Genomic DNA, 18033 nt, shown 5'->3' on the forward strand with positions numbered 1-18033 from the left:
TATTGTTTATCCTCCGTTCGGGGCTCCTCCTCCTGGTCCAGCCAGACCGACAGGAAGTGATTGTGTTCAGACCGGATCTCCAGCTGGTCCTGCTGGTCCGGGTCCAGCGGTCTGGGACGGGTTCCAGGGTCTGGGACGGGTTCCAGGGTCTGGGACGGGTTCCAGGGTCTGGGACGGGTTCCAGGGTCTGGGACGGGTTCCAGGGTCTGGGCGCCGTCCTGCTTCCTCTGTAATCTGAGGTTAATTCAATTAAAAACCCTCCGCCTCGCCGCCAAGAAGCATCCTGGCAAAGATGCCCCCCTCAAACCCCCAAACCCCCCCATCCCAATGATGCCAAATAAGTTGGAACGCCGTCCGGAGGCGGAGCTTCAGGTTCATTAGCGCCGTGTGTTCCATGAAGGGTCGTCATGGTAACGCTGCTGCTGCGTCCGTCTGATGGACGCGTGTTTGTTCAGCTGAGGAAACATTTCATAAACGAAACGGCTCAGAAGCCGACGCTCTGGATCTGGACCTGGATCTGGACCTGGACCTGGATCTGGACCTGGACCTGGATCTGGACCTGGACCGGGATCTGGACCTGGACCTGGATCTGGATCTGGACCTGGATCTGGACCTGGACCTGGATCTGGTTCTGGATCTGGTTCTGGTTCTGGATCTGGTTCCAGTCTGATGTCATTGGTGATGTCACAGCCTGATGATGTCACTTCCTCCATGCTGTTTGTGATTGATTGATCAATGGCGGCCGTCCTGCAGTGGATGCTGGGAAATGAGTTCTCGAGTGGGCGTGGCTAACATCCGGGTCCTCGTTCAGACCTTCTGTGATTGGCTGACCTCAGTCACATGACTCCTGGATGTGAAACCCCAGAACCTGCATCAGGTGGTGGATGGACTAGAAGATAATCCTGATGTTATTGATCATTGATTATTGATTATCTGGATTCTCGTGGTGAATTCAGCTTCAAGCTGAGACTCGTCGTCTGTCGTTCCTCCAGACCGACAGCAGCTCCTTTAATTACCTCGTCAGCGGCCTTAAGCCCCGCCCTCCAGCGGGGGCTCTGGACGCTGGGGTGGCGGTTTGATGGACGGTGCTTGTCGCTCGTCTCTTGATGCCTGTCATCACCTAAATACCCCTCTGGATGGGGGGTGACGGGGGGCGCGGACGGAGGGGGCTGGCTGTCGTTTACCACCGCTCATTAAGACTAAATGACAGGGGAGGGGCCTGGGGGGGTGACAGATCTGAGGACCCGCCCCCTTCATGTCTGTTGGTTTTGGCGGCGGATGTCTCTGGTCGTCCAATGGGATCAGGAGCCCCGCCCCCAAGAGGCGGCGGCTGCCAGACAGCATCAGAACAGGAGGGACGAGCGGGGGGGAGGGATGAGAACAGGATCATTGATCAATCACTGATCAATCACTGATCCAGAACTCCGCCCCGCTCTTGGTGTTCGGGTCGTGTGATTTGCCCGCTGTCCATGAGGGCGGGGGGATTGATCTGTGGGGTCACATTGACTCTAAGGCTGCTGTGATTGGACAGGATCGTTATTAAACGCTCCTCAGGTCGTGACCTCAGCGATGTAATTAACCCTGCCTCTGGGGGGCGGAGCCTAGTCTCTTCTTTATGGACCTGTCAGGAGTTACTCGACGGCGCCGCAGGAAGATTTACTGCCTCCATTTGGGGCGGGATTGATTTCTGTCGGCGGCGGCAGCGAGCAGAGATCGTGTGGGCGGGGCCACCCTCTGATGGATCATCTGTCTGTCGCTGTGGGGGGGGCAGCATATGGCTGGAGCAGATGTTGTCTGACGGCGGCGGCTAATGGATCACAGGAAGAGACGTTTGTGCCGTTTAGACGTTGTTCACTGACAGACGACAGGAAATGACTTCTGGGAACTCAGTGGGAGGAGCTTCCTGCTAGGAGGATCATGTGATGTCAGGGAGTGGGGGGTGTTGGTGAAGCTACGTCGCGTCCGAGCGACATTTATTTATTGATTATTGGCTACTAACTCATTTGTATTTTATGGACAGAAGTGGGCGTTACCTCGTTTGGTCAACCAATCAGGATGGAGGGCGTGGCCTGTGGTGGTATTGTGACTCATCTACTCTAATATCTGCAGAGCACCTGAAGGTGGCGCTGGAGGACTACATGGTCCGTCTGCCCAAAGTCCGCATCCTGAGGACCAAGAAGAGGGAGGGGCTTATCAGGACCCGCCTCTTGGGCGCAGCCGCCGCTAAAGGCGAGGTCATCACCTTCCTGGACTCCCACTGCGAGGCTAACGTCAACTGGCTGCCGCCGCTGCTGGGTGAGACGCTAACAGCGCTACTAACCTGCTAGCCTGCCAGGCTAGCTGTAACCTTCCGACCCCCCCCCCAGACCGGATCGCCCAGAACAGGAAGACCATCGTCTGCCCGATGATCGACGTGATCGACCACGACAACTTCGGCTATGAGACGCAGGCGGGGGACGCCATGAGGGGGGCCTTCGACTGGGAGATGTACTACAAACGGATCCCCATCCCCCCCCAGCTGCAGAAGGGCGACCCCAGCGAACCCTTTGAGTGAGTGACCCCCCACCCCCAGTACGCCCCTACAGGGGGAAGCCGGGTGTCAGGAAATGGTTCTAGTGGGTGTCGTCCACCCCGACCTCATATGATTCATCGTGATCTATCCGTTGCTTTTGATTGACACTCCCTTCTTGTGTGTTTTGATTTTGATTGACACTCCCTTGTAATCGGTTGCTTTTGATTGACAGTCCTTTCTTGTGTGTATCTTTTGATTGACACTCCCTTCTAATCCATAGCTTTTGATTGACACTCCCCTTCTTGTGTGTTTTGATTGATTGACGCTCAATTCTTTTGTGTTTCTTTTGATTGGCACTCATAATCCATTGCTTTTGATTGACGCTGCCTTCTTGTGTGTAGCTTTTGATTGACACTCCCTTCTAATCCATAGCTTTTGATTGACACTCCCTTCTTGTGTGTTTTGATTGATTGACGCTCCATTCTTTCGTGTTTCTTTTGATTGGCACTCCTAACCCATTGCTTTTGATTGACGCTGCCTTCTTGTGTGTAGCTTTTGATTGACACTCCCTTCTTGTGTGTTTTGATTTGATTGACACTCCCTTGTAATCTGTAGCTTTTGAGTGACACACCCTTATTGTCTTTTGCTTTTGATTGATGCTCCCTTCTAATCCGTTGCTTTTGATTGACGCTCCCTTCTAATCCGTTGCTTTTGATTGACGCTCCCTTCTTGTCCGTTGCTTCGGACCTCAGACGAGGTTGAACAGAACCGTCTCGAGGCTCTTAACTCAACGTGACCTCCATCCAGACACGCCGTCCGTCGCTGGCCATGGCGTTGGGGGAATGCAGTGGGCGTCGGCCTGCGTGGCCTCGGCGGAGGGATCGCCATCAATCCTGGTTTCTGGAGTTATTCTGCTCGTCTTGCTCGATGCGATGACCTTCATCAGTGCAAATCCAATTTGAGTCGTAAAGATTTTCATTTTCCTTGTGATTGACATTGCTGCAGCGGAGAGTGAGGCATGATGGGAAGGCGGAATCCGTCTGGGAGGCGTGTGGGAGTGCGGTTTCATCCCGTTCTCACGTCTCTGACACCCTCTTTTGTCCACGCGTCTCATCTCGCCACGAGCCGAGCGGCGCTAATTAAACGTCACTTATCAGAGCATTCCTGGAGCGCCGGGGGGCGGTGGGTGGTGGGCGGGGCCTGAGTCTTAAAGACACATCAGCTGATCCTTCATCCGACGCCATACGACCCGATGATGGATATGAAGACGAATGAAAGCTTCTGATCTGAACGGACCAATAGCGTTCTGTCAAAACACGATTAGCATTCGTTAGCATTCTGGCTAGCAGCAGTCAATGAGTTCACTAGCATGATGTTAGCTTTGTGGCTAATAGCCTCTTTTGACTATAAACACAAATACCTGTAGCTGTAGCTCTTCTGGACGTCGCCATGGAAACGTTCCCGGTGTTCTCTCACCTGCTCAGCCAATCAGACGAAGCCGTGCAGCAGATCCACTCCCTCATAGAAACCGTTTCTTTCTCGTTGGTTTTTACTGAACTTAAGCGCCCTCTGCTGTTTGTCCCTCACCGCCCCCCGTCCTGGTGTCCTGCAGGTCTCCGGTGATGGCGGGGGGGCTGTTCGCCGTAGACAGGAAGTGGTTCTGGGAGCTGGGAGGATATGACACGGGTCTGGAGATCTGGGGAGGAGAGCAGTACGAGATCTCCTTCAAGGTGAGCAGCGTCTCCCTCAGGTATCGCCATGGTGACAACTCCTCTTCCTGTCGGGGTCTGCCCCCCACCCCCATCTCCCCCCCCTTGTCCTGGTAATTGAATTCTGGGTAGAGTCGTTCGGGGCGTCTCACTCTATTAAGCAGGAAGCCACCGCCGCGCTGTGATTTGATTGGACAGCTGCTGGCGACTGATCCTCAGTAATCCTCCTGGGGGGTGGGGGGGTCACTGATGGTCGGGGGTCAGGCAACGTTTAATGTCTGTTTTATATTTTTAACTCAAGATATTTTTAAAATATTTTGTGTCATTCAACAGGAAGTCATCTGTCATTAGCCGCTAAACGCTAACATTGATTAAAGGAGCTCATAGTCTGAATCTACTTCCTGTCAAACCCGTTTAGACACACCCCCCGAAGTGAGGCAACCAATTATAGAGCTCTTGTGTTTGAGTGAGGAGTGAGGAGCAGCAACACCCCCCCTTTATAATGACTTATTGATGGATTCCTCCGCTATGCTAATGCCACAGCTACACTAATGCCACTGCTACGCTAACACCACAGATATGCTAACGTCACAACTACGCTAACGTCACAGCTACGCTAACGTCACAGCTACGCTAACGTCACCGCTACGCTAACACTACAGCAATGCTAACACTACAGCTATGCTACCTCCACAGCCACGCTAACAATACCGCTACGCTACCTCCGATACGCTACATGTCCGTCCCAATTCCCCGCCTCCCATCAGTGACCTTGTGATGAACTGTGGTTCTGTAAGCCCCCCCCCCCTCCAGACCCCCGGTCCTGATCTAGTCCTGATCCCAGTCCTGATCTCGGTCCGGCCGCCCAGAGCCGGCGTGTTGCCGGCGTCCCCCCAGCGTCCCCCCAGCCGTGTCCTCATCCATCATTTCTTATGTTTTCTCATTTCCCCCCTTAAAGAACACGGATCGCTATGGCAACACCATCAGTCATTCTGTGAGCGTTTCATTTTCCTCGACACGAGAATGTTAACGAACATTTAATGAGCTGCTGTCGGGTCACCAGAGCGGCCCCGCCCCCCGGTGAACTTTAAACGTACGGCCGGTTGGTCTGGAGCCGTCAGGAACCCAACGGTACACCAGCTTCCTGTCTGACGGGTCTACTTCCTGTCTGACGGGTCTACTTCCTGTCTGATGGGTCTACTTCCTGTCTGATGGGTCTACTTCCTGTCTGATGGGTCTACTTCCTGTCTGATGGGTCTGCTTCCTGTCTGATGGGTCTACTTCCTGTCTGATGGGTCTACTTCCTGTCTGATGGGTCTACTTCCTGTCTGATGGGTCTACTTCCTGTCTGATGGGTCTACTTCCTGTCTGATGGGTCTACTTCCTGTCTGATGGGTCTACTTCCTGTCTGATGGGTCTACTTCCTGTCTGATGGGTCTACTTCCTGTCTAACGGGTCTACTTCCTGTCTGATGGGTCTACTTCCTGTCTTCCTCAGGTGTGGATGTGTGGGGGTCGGATGGAGGACACGCCCTGCTCCAGGGTTGGACACATCTACAGGAAGTACGTCCCCTACAAGGTTCCTGGTGGGGTCAGCCTGGCCCGGGTGAGTCTCTGGTCCTCAGGCCTGAGCAGCTAACAGCTAGCACCTGACACCTAGCAGCTAATAGCTAACAGCTAACTGCTCATGGTTATTTGTTGTTGTGTGAAAGCTAAAGTTTCAACCTCGAGATGCTACGTCTGCTAGCAATCTGCTAACAAGCGGAGGGACATCGTACTAGCGTCAGTTAGCGTGCCCGTGTTCATATCGATTGGGAATTGTCCGTTCATTATTGATCATTAGTATGCTATGCTAATGTTGCTATGCTAACGTAGCATGCTGACTGTGGAGTAAAGGTGAGGGGTTACCTGCTTCCAGAACCTGAAGCGCGTGGCCGAGGTGTGGATGGACGAGTTCGCCGAGTTCGTGTACCGGCGCCGGCCGGAGTACCGCCACCTGTCGGCCGGAGACATGACGGCGCAGAAGGAGCTGAGGACACGCCTCCACTGCCGCAGCTTCAGCTGGTTCATGAGCCAGGTGGCCTGGGACCTGCCCAAACACTACCCCCCCGTGGAGCCGCCCGCCGCCGCCTGGGGCGAGGTAGGCCCGGTCGCCGTGGTGACAGTCCGGACGGGGCGGGGCCACTCTGAACCGTCTCACACCTGTGTGCAGGTGAGGAACGTGGGCAGCGGGATGTGTCTGGAGAGCAAACACTTCGTGTCCGGGAGCCCCATCCGATTGGAGAACTGCGTCAAGGGGCGGGGCGACGTGGGGTGGAGCCACGGCCAGGTGAGGGACAGGTGAACGGTACCGGGGGAGGTCTGGGTGACTGTGGTTAGTTAGTGGTAGTTAGTGGTAATTAGTGGTAGTTAATGGTAGCTAAGGGTAGTTAGTGGTAGTTAATGATAGTGGTAGTTAGTGGTAGTTAGTGGTAATGAGTGACAGTGGTAGTTAGTGGTAGTTAATGATAGTTAGTGGTATTTAGTGGTAGTTAGTGACAGCGGGATTCTTGTTCGGTGTTCTTCCCAGAGGACTTGAACGCCTCGTCTCCATAGGAACCAGGAGTGTTTCTCCTTACAGATGATGCACACACACACACACGCACACACACACACACACACACACACACACACACACACACACACACACGCACACACACACACACTCACACACTGTCTCGGAGAAGGCTCCGCCCCCCTGTGTCCATCACCGCGGTGACACTTTAACGGTTTTAATAGGGAGACACATTGGAGTTTAATCTGTCACCGCCGGGACGCCGCACCAGACAGGAAGCGCCGCGCCACAAATCACCAGCAGGACGTTCAATTTCACTGTCACGCCGCGGGGGCGGAGCTTCCGTCGGCGCCAGACAACAGGACATCAGCTGTCCGTCCTGACTCAGCATTCTGATCCTGACATTTACACCGTAGAGACGAGTAAGCGCCGCCCGGCGTGCGTTCAGGGGCCGCCCCCCACCTCAAGGGTCCGATCCGGATCAGAACCAAGTCATGTTTCCGCTAACGGTGTCTAACGGATCCGGACCGTTAGACACCGTTAGCAGAAACATGACTTGGTTCTGATCCGGATCTGTGAAGGCTCCTTCACATCGAACTGGTTCTGGTTCTGGTCCAGGATTTAGTTCTGGATCCAGTTCTTGTTCTGGTTCTGGTCCAGGATTTAGTTCTGGATCCAGTTCAGGTCCTGGTTCTGGTCCAGGATTTAGTTCTGGATCCAGTTCTGGTCCTGGTTCTGGTCCAGGATTTAGTTCTGGATCCAGTTCTGGTCCTGGTTCTGACGGGCGTGTTCTGCAGGTGTTCACCTTCGGCTGGCGGGAGGACATCCGGGTCGGTGACCCGGTTCACACCAAGAAGGTGTGCTTCGACGCCGTGTCCCACAGCTCCCCGGTGACGCTGTACGACTGTCACGGCATGAAGGGCAACCAGCTGTGGCGCTACAGGAAGGTAGGCCCCGCCCCTCAGGCCCCGCCCCTCAGGACCACACCCGCTCTAAACGCCCGCTTCCTGTCCCCCCCAGGACCGAACCCTGTTCCACCCGGTCAGCAACAGCTGCATGGACAGCAGCCCGTCGGACCGGCGGGTGTTCATGAACGCCTGCGACCCCGCGGCCCCCACCCAGCAGTGGCGCTGGGAGAGGACCAACGCCACCGTCCTGGAGCGCTTCAACGGGGCCCCCTGAGGCCCCGCCCCCTCAGAGCGACCCAACGCCACCGTCCTGGAGCGCTTCATTGGGGCCCGCTGAGGCCCCGTCCCCAGAGGTCACGCCCCCCGTAGGCCTCGGTCCCCAGAGCGACCCACCTGGTGGACTGGTGGGGGGGTCCACGTGAAATCCCAGTGCCTTGTTGGAGGACGGTTCAGGACATGGACGGCCCCACCCACTTGCGATTGGACCGCCCACTCCGGCTGGACCCGGTTCTGTTTGACACTCAGCTCCGCCCGGTTCTTCTTCCTGGTTGGTGGGTCAGGTGACCTGGACTTCCTGTCTAAATGCTGGTCCCCTCTAATTACAAGGCGTGGTTCCGTGTGGACCCCGCCTTCCCCCGGATCCCAGCGCCTCATTGGTGGAAGAACTCTGAATGTGATTGGTCGGACTCAGATGATGTCATCAGCCAAACAGGAAGTTGTCTCTGAAGTCCAGTAATGATCTTGTGTTGTTCTGTTTGCACGTTGCACGTGTGCACTAGGGTTCTCATCTCCATGGTAACGGGTTCCGTTTCTTCCAGCTTTTTTTTCCACTGTGATAAAAATCTTTATTCTGGGTTCTGATTCTCCTGTGATTCTGCTGTCGGTCCGTCTGTCGTCCACAACTCTGAAGGTCCTCCTGCTGCGGAGCCGCCGTCTGCGCCGCCGTCTGCGCCGCCGTCTGCGCCGCCGTCTGCGCCGCTGTCGCCCGGTGGAGCTGGGCTGTACATTTTCTATCCCCAGAGGCGACGGATATTTTTTCTACTGATATTTATCTGAACCTCTGTGACATATTTTTGCTGACATGTGAAATTAAAGTTTCTATATTTGGATGAATCCTGTCTCAGGTGTGGTGAAGGTGTCAGGTGACCTCAGGTGAGTTTTCCTCAGGTGTTACTGGAAGATATTTCAAGTGAGCAAAACCATCATCAGGATTTTTGAGTTTTCCGTGAATACACCTAAAACGAGGCACAGGCGCACAAATCAGAAAATTAATTCCACCTGTTTGGAATACTGGAGGTTCTGTTTGGCTCCGCCCCCTCAGGTGAGTCACCACAAGCTGCCGTCCAATCGTATGCCAGGTGTTTTAACTTCGTTTCTCTTGATTTTCTCGTGGGGTTTTTTCTCGTGTTTTTCGTGATAAAACAGTTTACTCTTCACAAATTAACCACGCCCATTTTCTTAGCCCCCACCCAGGCCCCGCCCACCTCCACCGTAAGGACGTGTTGGTCACCTGTGATTGAACTCCCTCTGCGTGTTTCAGGCATGTCTCCTGCCGTCACCGTGACGTCTAGTCTGTTTTTTTCCCTGATGATTGGCGCTGATCCGTTGCCGGGGGCGACGAGGTGGCCAGAATGAGTCGAATGTGGACATCTGCATCCCGCCGCCACTTCCTGTCCCGTAGGTCTGGTAGGACAGAATGATAGCGGCTAGCGGTGCGTCCGGGTTTCGTTGATTCATCGGCCGCTGCAGCGGTGTGGGGTTAGCAGGTCGGCCCAGTTGTGGATCCTGATTGGACGCTGACAGAACCTCACAGCGCCGCGGCGTTAGCAGTGAAATGCTAATGAAACGGTTTTAGCTGTGTATTAATTGTAAATCATTAGATCCCTGCTTCTGCTCCTCGGCGGCGCCGACAACCACTTCCTGGTTCACGTTATCACGTTTCCATTTGTTTCCAGTTAATTAGAGATCATCAGCGTTCCCTCAGCATGCTGGTCCGGAGCCGGGCTAACTTTAGCGTAGCGGTAGCATGGCCCAGAGAATACCTCCTCAGGTATTCTCTGGGCGTCTCCGTCCTTCCTCGGTGAGGAGGAGGAGGATTTATCGCCGTATTGATCGAGTAAACGCTCCGGCGTTTGTGTTGTCGCCGTGGCGACAGCCATCCAGAACGGATGTGTTCTTTATGGCTTCTGATTGATGAGGCGGCGCTCTGGGGCAGTGGGCGGGGCCTCATTGATTTTCCTGCAGCCACGCGGAGCCGCCAGCTCCATCTCTGTCCCGACCCCGCATCGCGTCCGAGACAGATGTGTTGCCATGGTAACGACGCCCGTCTCAACTCTAAAGTGACAGCAACACACGTGGGCGGAGCTACGAGGACCAACTCCTCCCTCCAGTGTGACTGGAGACTCCTCTTCCTGCTGCTAAGCTAACATGCTAATTTAAAGGAGCTCAGCTGCACCACATGCTAATTAGTGTGAGTTAGCATGCTAATGCTCTTAACCAGAGTAGCTTTTGAACGGAGCTGCTAGCATGACAGAAGCTTCACAGAGCTGGGGTCCATGTTTCAGACTGAAGCTAATGCAAACAAACCCCCTTAGCATCTGTGTGTAATATGCTAACCCTTTGTCTAGTATCTGTGTGCAATATGCTAACTCTTCAGCATCTATGTGCGATGTGCTAACCTTTTATCATCTGTGCAATATGCTAACCCTTTTCTTTAGCATCCGTGTGCAACCCTTTTATTTTCTTGTGGTCATTAGTGGAACTGCAGCTTCAGACCCTCAGTAAACATCATGCTAATCTTAATGCTAGTGCAGTGTTGCGGTCTGGGACTCTTTCGCCTGTAGTGACGCCTCCAGTTGCCCAGGGGACATGACCTTTAACCCTCCAACATCTGACATCCCATATCCTGTAAGTTGAGATTCACTTTTCTTCTTTGATTTAGCTGCTAATGGCTGCAGGCTGCTAATTGCTAATGCTTCGGTGTGGCTATGACCGCTGCTAGCCGCTCAACCGATGTGTCGCTCACTGGTCCTGATGTCAGCGAGCTAAAAGCGAGCGTCATCCTCGTTGTCATGGCGATGGTGATGGAGTGTTGAACATCCTGTCTCCCGCGTCGCAACGTTTGCAGGAACTCGTCGTGATGAAACCGGAGACGTCGGCTCGATTCATCTCTGATTTTCTCCTGGGGGGGCAAACAGCCAGTAATTACCCCGATCCCCAAGTTCAATATTTCTGAGGCCGTCGCTACAAAGCAGGAAGGAAACGCATGAATAATGAAGTTGATGTTCTGTGTGATTAGAGCGGAAGATCAAACCAATCAGATGCAGCGATCTGATTATCGCCACGGCGACGCTTTGGAGCCCAAAACGCTGAGAAAACAAAGCGTGAAACATTTTTATTCATGAGTTCATCTGGTTATGATTCAGAACAGTCCAGGTTCACACAGTGAAACAGTCCAGGTTCACACAGTGAAACAGTCCAGGTTCACACGGTGAAACAGTCCAGGTTCACGCAGTGAAACAGTCCAGGTTCACACGGTGAAACAGTCCAGGTTCACACGGTGAAACAGTCCAGGTTCACGCGGTGAAACAGTCCAGGTTCACACGGTGAAACAGTCCAGGTTCACACGGTGAAACAGTCCAGGTTCACACAGTGAAACAGTCCAGGTTCACGCAGTGAAACAGTCCAGGTTCACGCAGTGAAACAGTCCAGGTTCACACCTGAAACAGTCCAGGTTCACGCAGTGAAACAGTCCAGGTTCACACAGTGAAACAGTCCAGGTTCATCTCTGTTGTTCTCCTGATGGAGACATTCAGCAGCAGTGGGGGGGGGTTGGTTCCTAAATGAGATGAGGGCCATCTGATCTGGAGGGGTGGGGGGGCAGTGGGGGTTGTGGTGGGGGGCAGATTGAATCTGCTGCAGATAAAGGAGGTTTTTCTCTGTGCCGGTGGAGCTGTGTTCCTGCTTCAGGTTAGAACCCCCCCACCCCCCGTGTTCCAGCTGGTTCTCCTGATGTAAACGTTACTAATCGTTTGTTGTGTTGTTTGTTTGTTGTGTTTTACTACATTTGTTGTTTTTTAAGCGTTGCTATTGGTGGAGAGGATTTTCAAAACAAAGCTCCCCCGCCACAATAAAACTCCGATAAGGAACACGAGTTTGAGAGGAAGAGGATTACAGGTTGTGTTTGTGGTGTAATCCGTCTCACCGGAGAGGAAGGTGTTTCACACACACACACACACACACACACACACACACACACACACACACACACACACACACACACACACACACACACACACACACACACACACACACACACACACACACACACAGGACCTATTTTTAGTCTTTCCTGCTCTGAACCGATATGGTTCTTTGTCTTCAGGCGTGAATGATGTCATTGTTTATTTACATCAGACCAACAAACAAACAAACACACTCAGGTGTGATCCGTCACCTGGTCGGATCAGATGAACATTCTGGAATGAAAGTGTATTCTCCTCTAGGTGAGAATGTTTATTCATGTTCTGGTTTTAACTTCCTGTACAAACAGGAAGTTGACCAAACTACTAAATTAGGCGGATTGAACAGCTGATGCTAATGCTAGCAGCTGAGCCAACCAGCTGTTAGCTGTTAGTTCCCTCCGGACCAATGAACCTGTTTGTCTTACACTGCTCGTCGTGGAAACATGGCGTGATCTCACAGAGTGGGCGTGGCCTTCGCCATCAGCAGTGAAACGATCCCAACATGAAACCTCTGATTGGCTCTCGATTAGGTTTGTGACTGGACTCTTTCCTCCACGGGGCGGCGGCGGCGGCGGCGGCGTCTCCAGATGAGCTCCAGTGAGTAATGAGGCAGAAACCGGAGCTCAGGAAATCAATGAGGCCCCGCCCACACTGCCGCCGTGTTTCCTCTGCTTGATTGGCTGGAAGTCTGTTCAGCGCTTTGGAGCCTCAACGCAGGAAGAAGAACCTCGATCACGCCTGACGTATGTCTCATCAGGAAGTGATGGATGACGGCCAATCGGATCGGTTACGGTAGCAACACCCCGTTCACGTCGCCACGGTGACACAAATCAGCTGGAAGCAACACGGAGACAGTTTGATGGAAAGAACCGGAACGCCATTCCTCCTCTCACATTAACGGAACCCCTGAAGAAGAACCTCATCCACCTCTAGGAACCTCATCTACCTATGAGAACCTCATCCAACGCTGAGAACCTCATCTACCGCTGAGAACCTCATCCACCGCTGAGAACCTCATCTACCTATGAGAACCTCATCCACCGCTGAGAACCTCATCTACCGCTGAGAACCTCATCCACCGCTGAGAACCTCATCTACCGCTGAGAACCTCATCTACCGCTGAGAACCTCATCCACCGCTGAGAACCTCATCTACCGCTGAGAACCTCATCTACCGCTGAGAACCTCATCTACCGCTGAGAACCTCATCTACCGCTGAGAACCTCATCCACCGCTGAGAACCTCATCTACCGCTGAGAACCTCATCTAGCGCTGAGAACCTCATCCAACGCTGAGAACCTCATCCACCGCTGAGAACCTCATCCACCACTGAGAACCTCATCTACCGCTGAGAACCTCATCTACCACTGAGAACCTCATCTACCGCTGAGAACCTCATCTAATGCTGAGAACCTCATCTACCACTGAGAACCTCATCTACCGCTGAGAACCTCATCTACCGCTGAGAACCTCATCTACCGCTGAGAACCTCATCTACCGCTGAGAACCTCATCTACCGCTGAGAACCTCATCCACCTCTGAGAACCTCATCTACCGCTGAGAACCTCATCTACCGCTGAGAACCTCATCTACCGCTGAGAACCTCATCTACCGCTGAGAACCTCATCTACCGCTGAGAACCTCATCCACCTCTGAGAACCTCATCCACCTCTGAGAACCTCATCTACCTATGAGAACCTCATCTACCGCTGAGAACCTCATCTACCCGTCTGGAGACCGTCCTCGTCTTCCTGTTCTTCATCATCGTTCTTCTTTTAGAACTCGTCCGACTGAAACTCTCCGACGAGCAGAAGATGGATCCGGCGCTCGGGGCGCTAAGCTAACTCTTATTTATGGCGGTCGCTGCAGCGCTAGCTAATTGTGTTCGATTAGCCCGGAGCGGCGCGGCTAAAGCGGCGCGTCGTTCATTAATCCACCGCTCGTCTTCCAGGAAGTTAATTCTCTCCTGGCTGTTGGTGAACGCTTGTTTGTGTCCATTAAGCTCCTTGTTTACATCCTGTTTACATCCTGTTTACATCCTGTTTACATCCGTCGGCGCCGTGAGGCACTTCCTGTGAGGCAGAACCTCAGACGGACAACGCCCATAAAGACAACCGAAAGGAGAGACGGCGAGTTCTCATCTGCGTGACGGCGTTCTCATCTGCGTGACGGCGTTCTCATCCCTGTGACAGCGTTCTCATCTGCGTGACGGCGTTCTCATCTGCGTGACGGCGTTCTCATCCGCGTGACGGCGTTCTCATCTGCGTGACGGCGTTCTCATCTGCGTGACGGCGTTCTCATCTGCGTGACGGCGTTCTCATCCCTGTGACAGCGTTCTCATCTGCGTGACGGCGTTCTCATCTGCGTGACGGCGTTCTCATCTGCGTGACGGCGTTCTCATCTGCGTGACGGCGTTCTCATCCGCGTGACGGCGTTCTCATCCGCGTGACGGCGTTCTCATCTGCGTGACGGCGTTCTCATCCCTGTGACGGCGTTCTCATCTGCTTGTTTTTAAAGACTCGCGGCGCCGGTATCCTGGCGGCGCCGTTAGCCTTTGACTGAGCAGGCGTGGCCCTGGGGGAGGGGATAAGCAGCTCTTCATTAGCTTGATTTAATTCCGGCGTTTGAGGATTCAGGATAAACGAACAGATTAATTTAACTAGCGGCGCAACACGCCTCTAACAATCCCTCTAATTAACACGGAATAGATTTTCCCCGGTGAGTTTTTATTGGATCAGAATCGACCGGCGAGGATCTGATAGCGAACAAGCTAATGTGAATGCTAACAGCTACACTACAGACGGACTCAGATCCGGTTTAATGGTCTGTTCAGACGGACACTCCACACGTCTCCAGACGCTGAATGAAGGCGTCGGTAATTTAATTCCGCCGGCGTTTGAATAATTTAGTGACACTAACGCTAACGCTAACTCATCGCTCCGTTTTCATTTCTTCCTCGTCTTTTATTTATTCTTCTTCCCCTGAAGCCAGGGAGTGAAATGATTGGTCGTCTCCGTCCTGATGAACCTCCTGAACGCCGACGGCGTCGCGTTCCAGCGGTGGTGTTGCTCACGCTGCCCCCGGAGGCGTCCAGCGGTACTGCGTCCCCCGCTCGGCCGTTTAAAGACAGAACATTTCTTTAAACTCGTCGTCGTGGCGACTAAACTACTTCCTGTTCGGCGGAAGCTGAATGCCGCCTCGCGCCTGAACGGATGCGTCTGTGTTCTAAACTGTTGACAGTCGCCGTGGAAACGGCAGCAGGTGTGCGAGACGGTGCTGCTGGTGCGATGAACCCCCCCGTGATGAAGGACGGGGTTAAACCAGTTCTCCAGCAGATAGACGGATCCACTGATCTGTTTATGCTGGAGATGCTGGGGTCCAATCAGGCGCTCCTCCCAGATTGACCACGCCCACCAGCCCACCGACCGGCCTGCGTTCAGGACGGCACGTAAAACACAGAATTTAGTCAAACAGCATCCGGATGAGAAAAGAAGAGAAGCGACGCGAATGACACTTATTATGGGATGTGAGAACATGAAGCTAATCCCAACCGTTAGCATGCTAGCTTCCTATCCAGTTAGCCTCATATGCTAGGTATCAATGCAGCGGCTCTTGAACGAATCCGACCGCGGCGTCGGAGGCACGTGACCACATCCTGCGTGCTGATTGGTTCCTCATGCCAACACGTTCTGGTAGCGTTCTGTTAGCAGCCTGATGCTAAACGGAACCGGAGCTCCGAGGTGACTTTCGGTCTCCAGGGATTTGTTTTCCGGGTCGTTGGGGGACGGCAGGCGGCAGCAGGACGGATCAGGCAGGTAATACCTGGATCAGCCTGAACAGGAAGCAGCTGTTCCCCACGATACCCCCCACCCCCCACTCCTCCTACTGCCGGGGGGGATTAGAGAACATCAAACACAACACGGTGTTTCTGAGGAGCCCCACAGCGACGCCCGGCGAGACCTTTGAGCGATCGCCGCTACCGCTCGGCGAACGTGAAATCAATCCGGTCGGCGTGGAGATCCCGTTGCCAACGGTAACGGAGGTTTGAGTCTGATTGTCCTCAAGCTAAATGCCAAGATCTGAGTGGTTCTAATGTTTTGTTCATCTTTTCTTAACATTTCAGTCCGTCGGACAGAACCGAGTCAGAACCTGATCGATCTGATTGATCTGATCAATACCTGATGGCAGCATGATCGATTGGAGCTGGTTTGACCGACGAGGAGGCGGCTCCATGCAGACGAACTCGTGGTGAGTGATCCGTGTGTTTGGACCGCCCCTCAGGCGTCACTTTCTCATCAGCTTGTCTCATGTGTATCATCGTCAGGTTGATGTGTCGGCGTCGTCTCATCGTCTCATCGTCTCATCGTCTCATCGTCTCATCGTCTCATCGTCTCATCGTCTCGTCATTTCATAATTGTCTTGTCATCTTGTCGTTTTGTCCTCTGATCTGGTCTCATAATTATCTCATCTCATGACCTTGTTGTGTCGTCGTCTCATTGTCTCGTCATTTTGTCGTTGTTTCATCATATGATCTCGTCTCATATTATCATCTCGTTGTCTCGTTGTCTCATCATCTCATCATTTCATTGTATTGTCATTTCGGTTGTCATGTTTAAATTTCCTCATCTCATCTCATTGTCTCACAATGTCATCATCTCGTCGTCTCATCATTTTGGTCCTCATCTTATCATTTCGTCATCTCATCTTGTTGTCTCATCATCTCATCAACTTGTCGTCTCGTCGTCATCTCATTTGGTCATTTTGTCATCTCGTCTCATCTCATCTCATCTTGTCTCATCGTCTATAATCCCTCCAGTAGCTCCTCCCTCCTGGTCTCTTTGACGTCACCCCTGGATCACCTCTGAGGGGATGTCCTCAGGAGGGCCACGCCCACAAGGCGGGGCTGGAACACATCATCCTGACGCTCCGTTAGCTCCATCGATCAGAAGAGAACCGTCTAAACGACGTGACGCTTCAGTTCTGGTTCTGGCTCTGGTTCTGGCTCTGTTCTGGTTCTGGCTCTGTTCTAGCTCTGGTTCTGGTTCTGGTTCTGGTTGTGGCTCTGGTTCTGGTTCTGGCTCTGGCTCTGGTTCTGGTTCTGGCTCTGGTTCTGGCTCTGGTTCTGGCTCTGTTCTGGTTCTGGCTCTGGTTCTGGCTCTGGTTCTGGTTCTGGTTCTGGCTCTGTTCTGGTTCTGGTTCTGGTTCTGGCTCTGGTTCTGGCTCTGGTTCTGGCTCTGGTTCTAGTTCTGGCTCTGTTCTGGTTCTGGTTCTGGTTCTGGCTCTGTTCAGGGTTCTGGCTCTGGTTCTGGTTCTGGTTCTGGTTCTGGCTCTGGCTCTGGCTCTGTTTCTGGTTCTGGCTCTGGCTCTGGTTCTGGTTCTGGTTCTGGCTCTGTTCTGGTTCTGGTTCTGGTTCTGGTTCTGGTTCTGGTTCTGGCTCTGGTTCTGGCTCTGGTCCTGGCTCTGGCTCTGGTTCTGGTTCTGGCTCTGTTCTGGTTCTGGTTCTGGTTCTGGTTCTGGCTCTGTTCAGGGTTCTGGCTCTGGTTCTGGTTCTGGTTCTGGTTCTGGCTCTGGTTCTGGCTCTGGTTCTGGCTCTGGTTCTGGCTCTGGTCCTGGCTCTGGTTCTGGTTCTGGCTCTGTTCTGGTTCTGGTTCTGGTTCTGGTTCTGGTTCTGGTTCTGGCTCTGTTCAGGGTTCTGGCTCTGGTTCTGGTTCTGGTTCTGGTTCTGGCTCTGGTTCTGGCTGTGTTCTGGCTCCAGTCCTTCTGCTCCTAGCTGTAAAAACTCCATGAAGCCGTAAATCCAGGAGTAAAAAGCTCTGCAGCTCCTCAAGTGTCATAAAAACCTGATGAAGCACGACTTTGTCTCACTAGTGGTGGATAATAATCACCCCTACACACACACACACACACACACACACACACACACACACACACACACACACACACACACACACACAGACACACACACACACACACACACACACACACACACACACACACACACACACACACACACACACACACACACACACACACAGACGCACACACACACACACACACACACACACACACACACAGACACACACACACACAGACACACACACAGACACA

At 53.2% G+C, this 18033-nt stretch overlaps 2 protein-coding genes across 2 annotated transcripts in view; one reads left to right on the forward strand and one right to left on the reverse strand.

Annotated features, from left to right (window-relative positions):
* LOC137605924 (polypeptide N-acetylgalactosaminyltransferase 10-like) overlaps positions 1 to 8795 on the forward strand; it is a 23596-nt gene extending 14801 nt beyond the window's left edge. Inside the window, exons 5-12 of the mRNA XM_068330860.1 lie at positions 2110 to 2295; positions 2367 to 2550; positions 4125 to 4242; positions 5719 to 5826; positions 6139 to 6360; positions 6433 to 6549; positions 7572 to 7721; positions 7795 to 8795. Of these exons, the coding sequence (XP_068186961.1) occupies positions 2110 to 2295; positions 2367 to 2550; positions 4125 to 4242; positions 5719 to 5826; positions 6139 to 6360; positions 6433 to 6549; positions 7572 to 7721; positions 7795 to 7956 (1247 nt within the window). The 3' untranslated portion in view covers positions 7957 to 8795. The remainder of the gene's footprint in view (positions 1 to 2109; positions 2296 to 2366; positions 2551 to 4124; positions 4243 to 5718; positions 5827 to 6138; positions 6361 to 6432; positions 6550 to 7571; positions 7722 to 7794) is intronic.
* Positions 8796 to 12646: 3851 nt separating this feature from the next.
* Positions 12647 to 17711, reverse strand: LOC137606519 (serine/arginine repetitive matrix protein 5-like). Its single transcript, XM_068331795.1, has 2 exons — positions 16104 to 17711; positions 12647 to 12760 (listed from the first exon to the last, which is right to left on the reverse strand). Exon 1 carries the CDS (start codon positions 17708 to 17710, stop codon positions 16952 to 16954), a length of 759 nt encoding a protein of 252 aa, XP_068187896.1. The 5' UTR covers position 17711; the 3' UTR covers positions 12647 to 12760; positions 16104 to 16951.
* Between the last annotated feature and the right edge of the window lie 322 nt (positions 17712 to 18033).

This window comes from Antennarius striatus, chromosome 13 (assembly GCF_040054535.1).
Source record: "Antennarius striatus isolate MH-2024 chromosome 13, ASM4005453v1, whole genome shotgun sequence".
Classification (NCBI taxonomy): Eukaryota; Metazoa; Chordata; class Actinopteri; order Lophiiformes; family Antennariidae; genus Antennarius; species Antennarius striatus.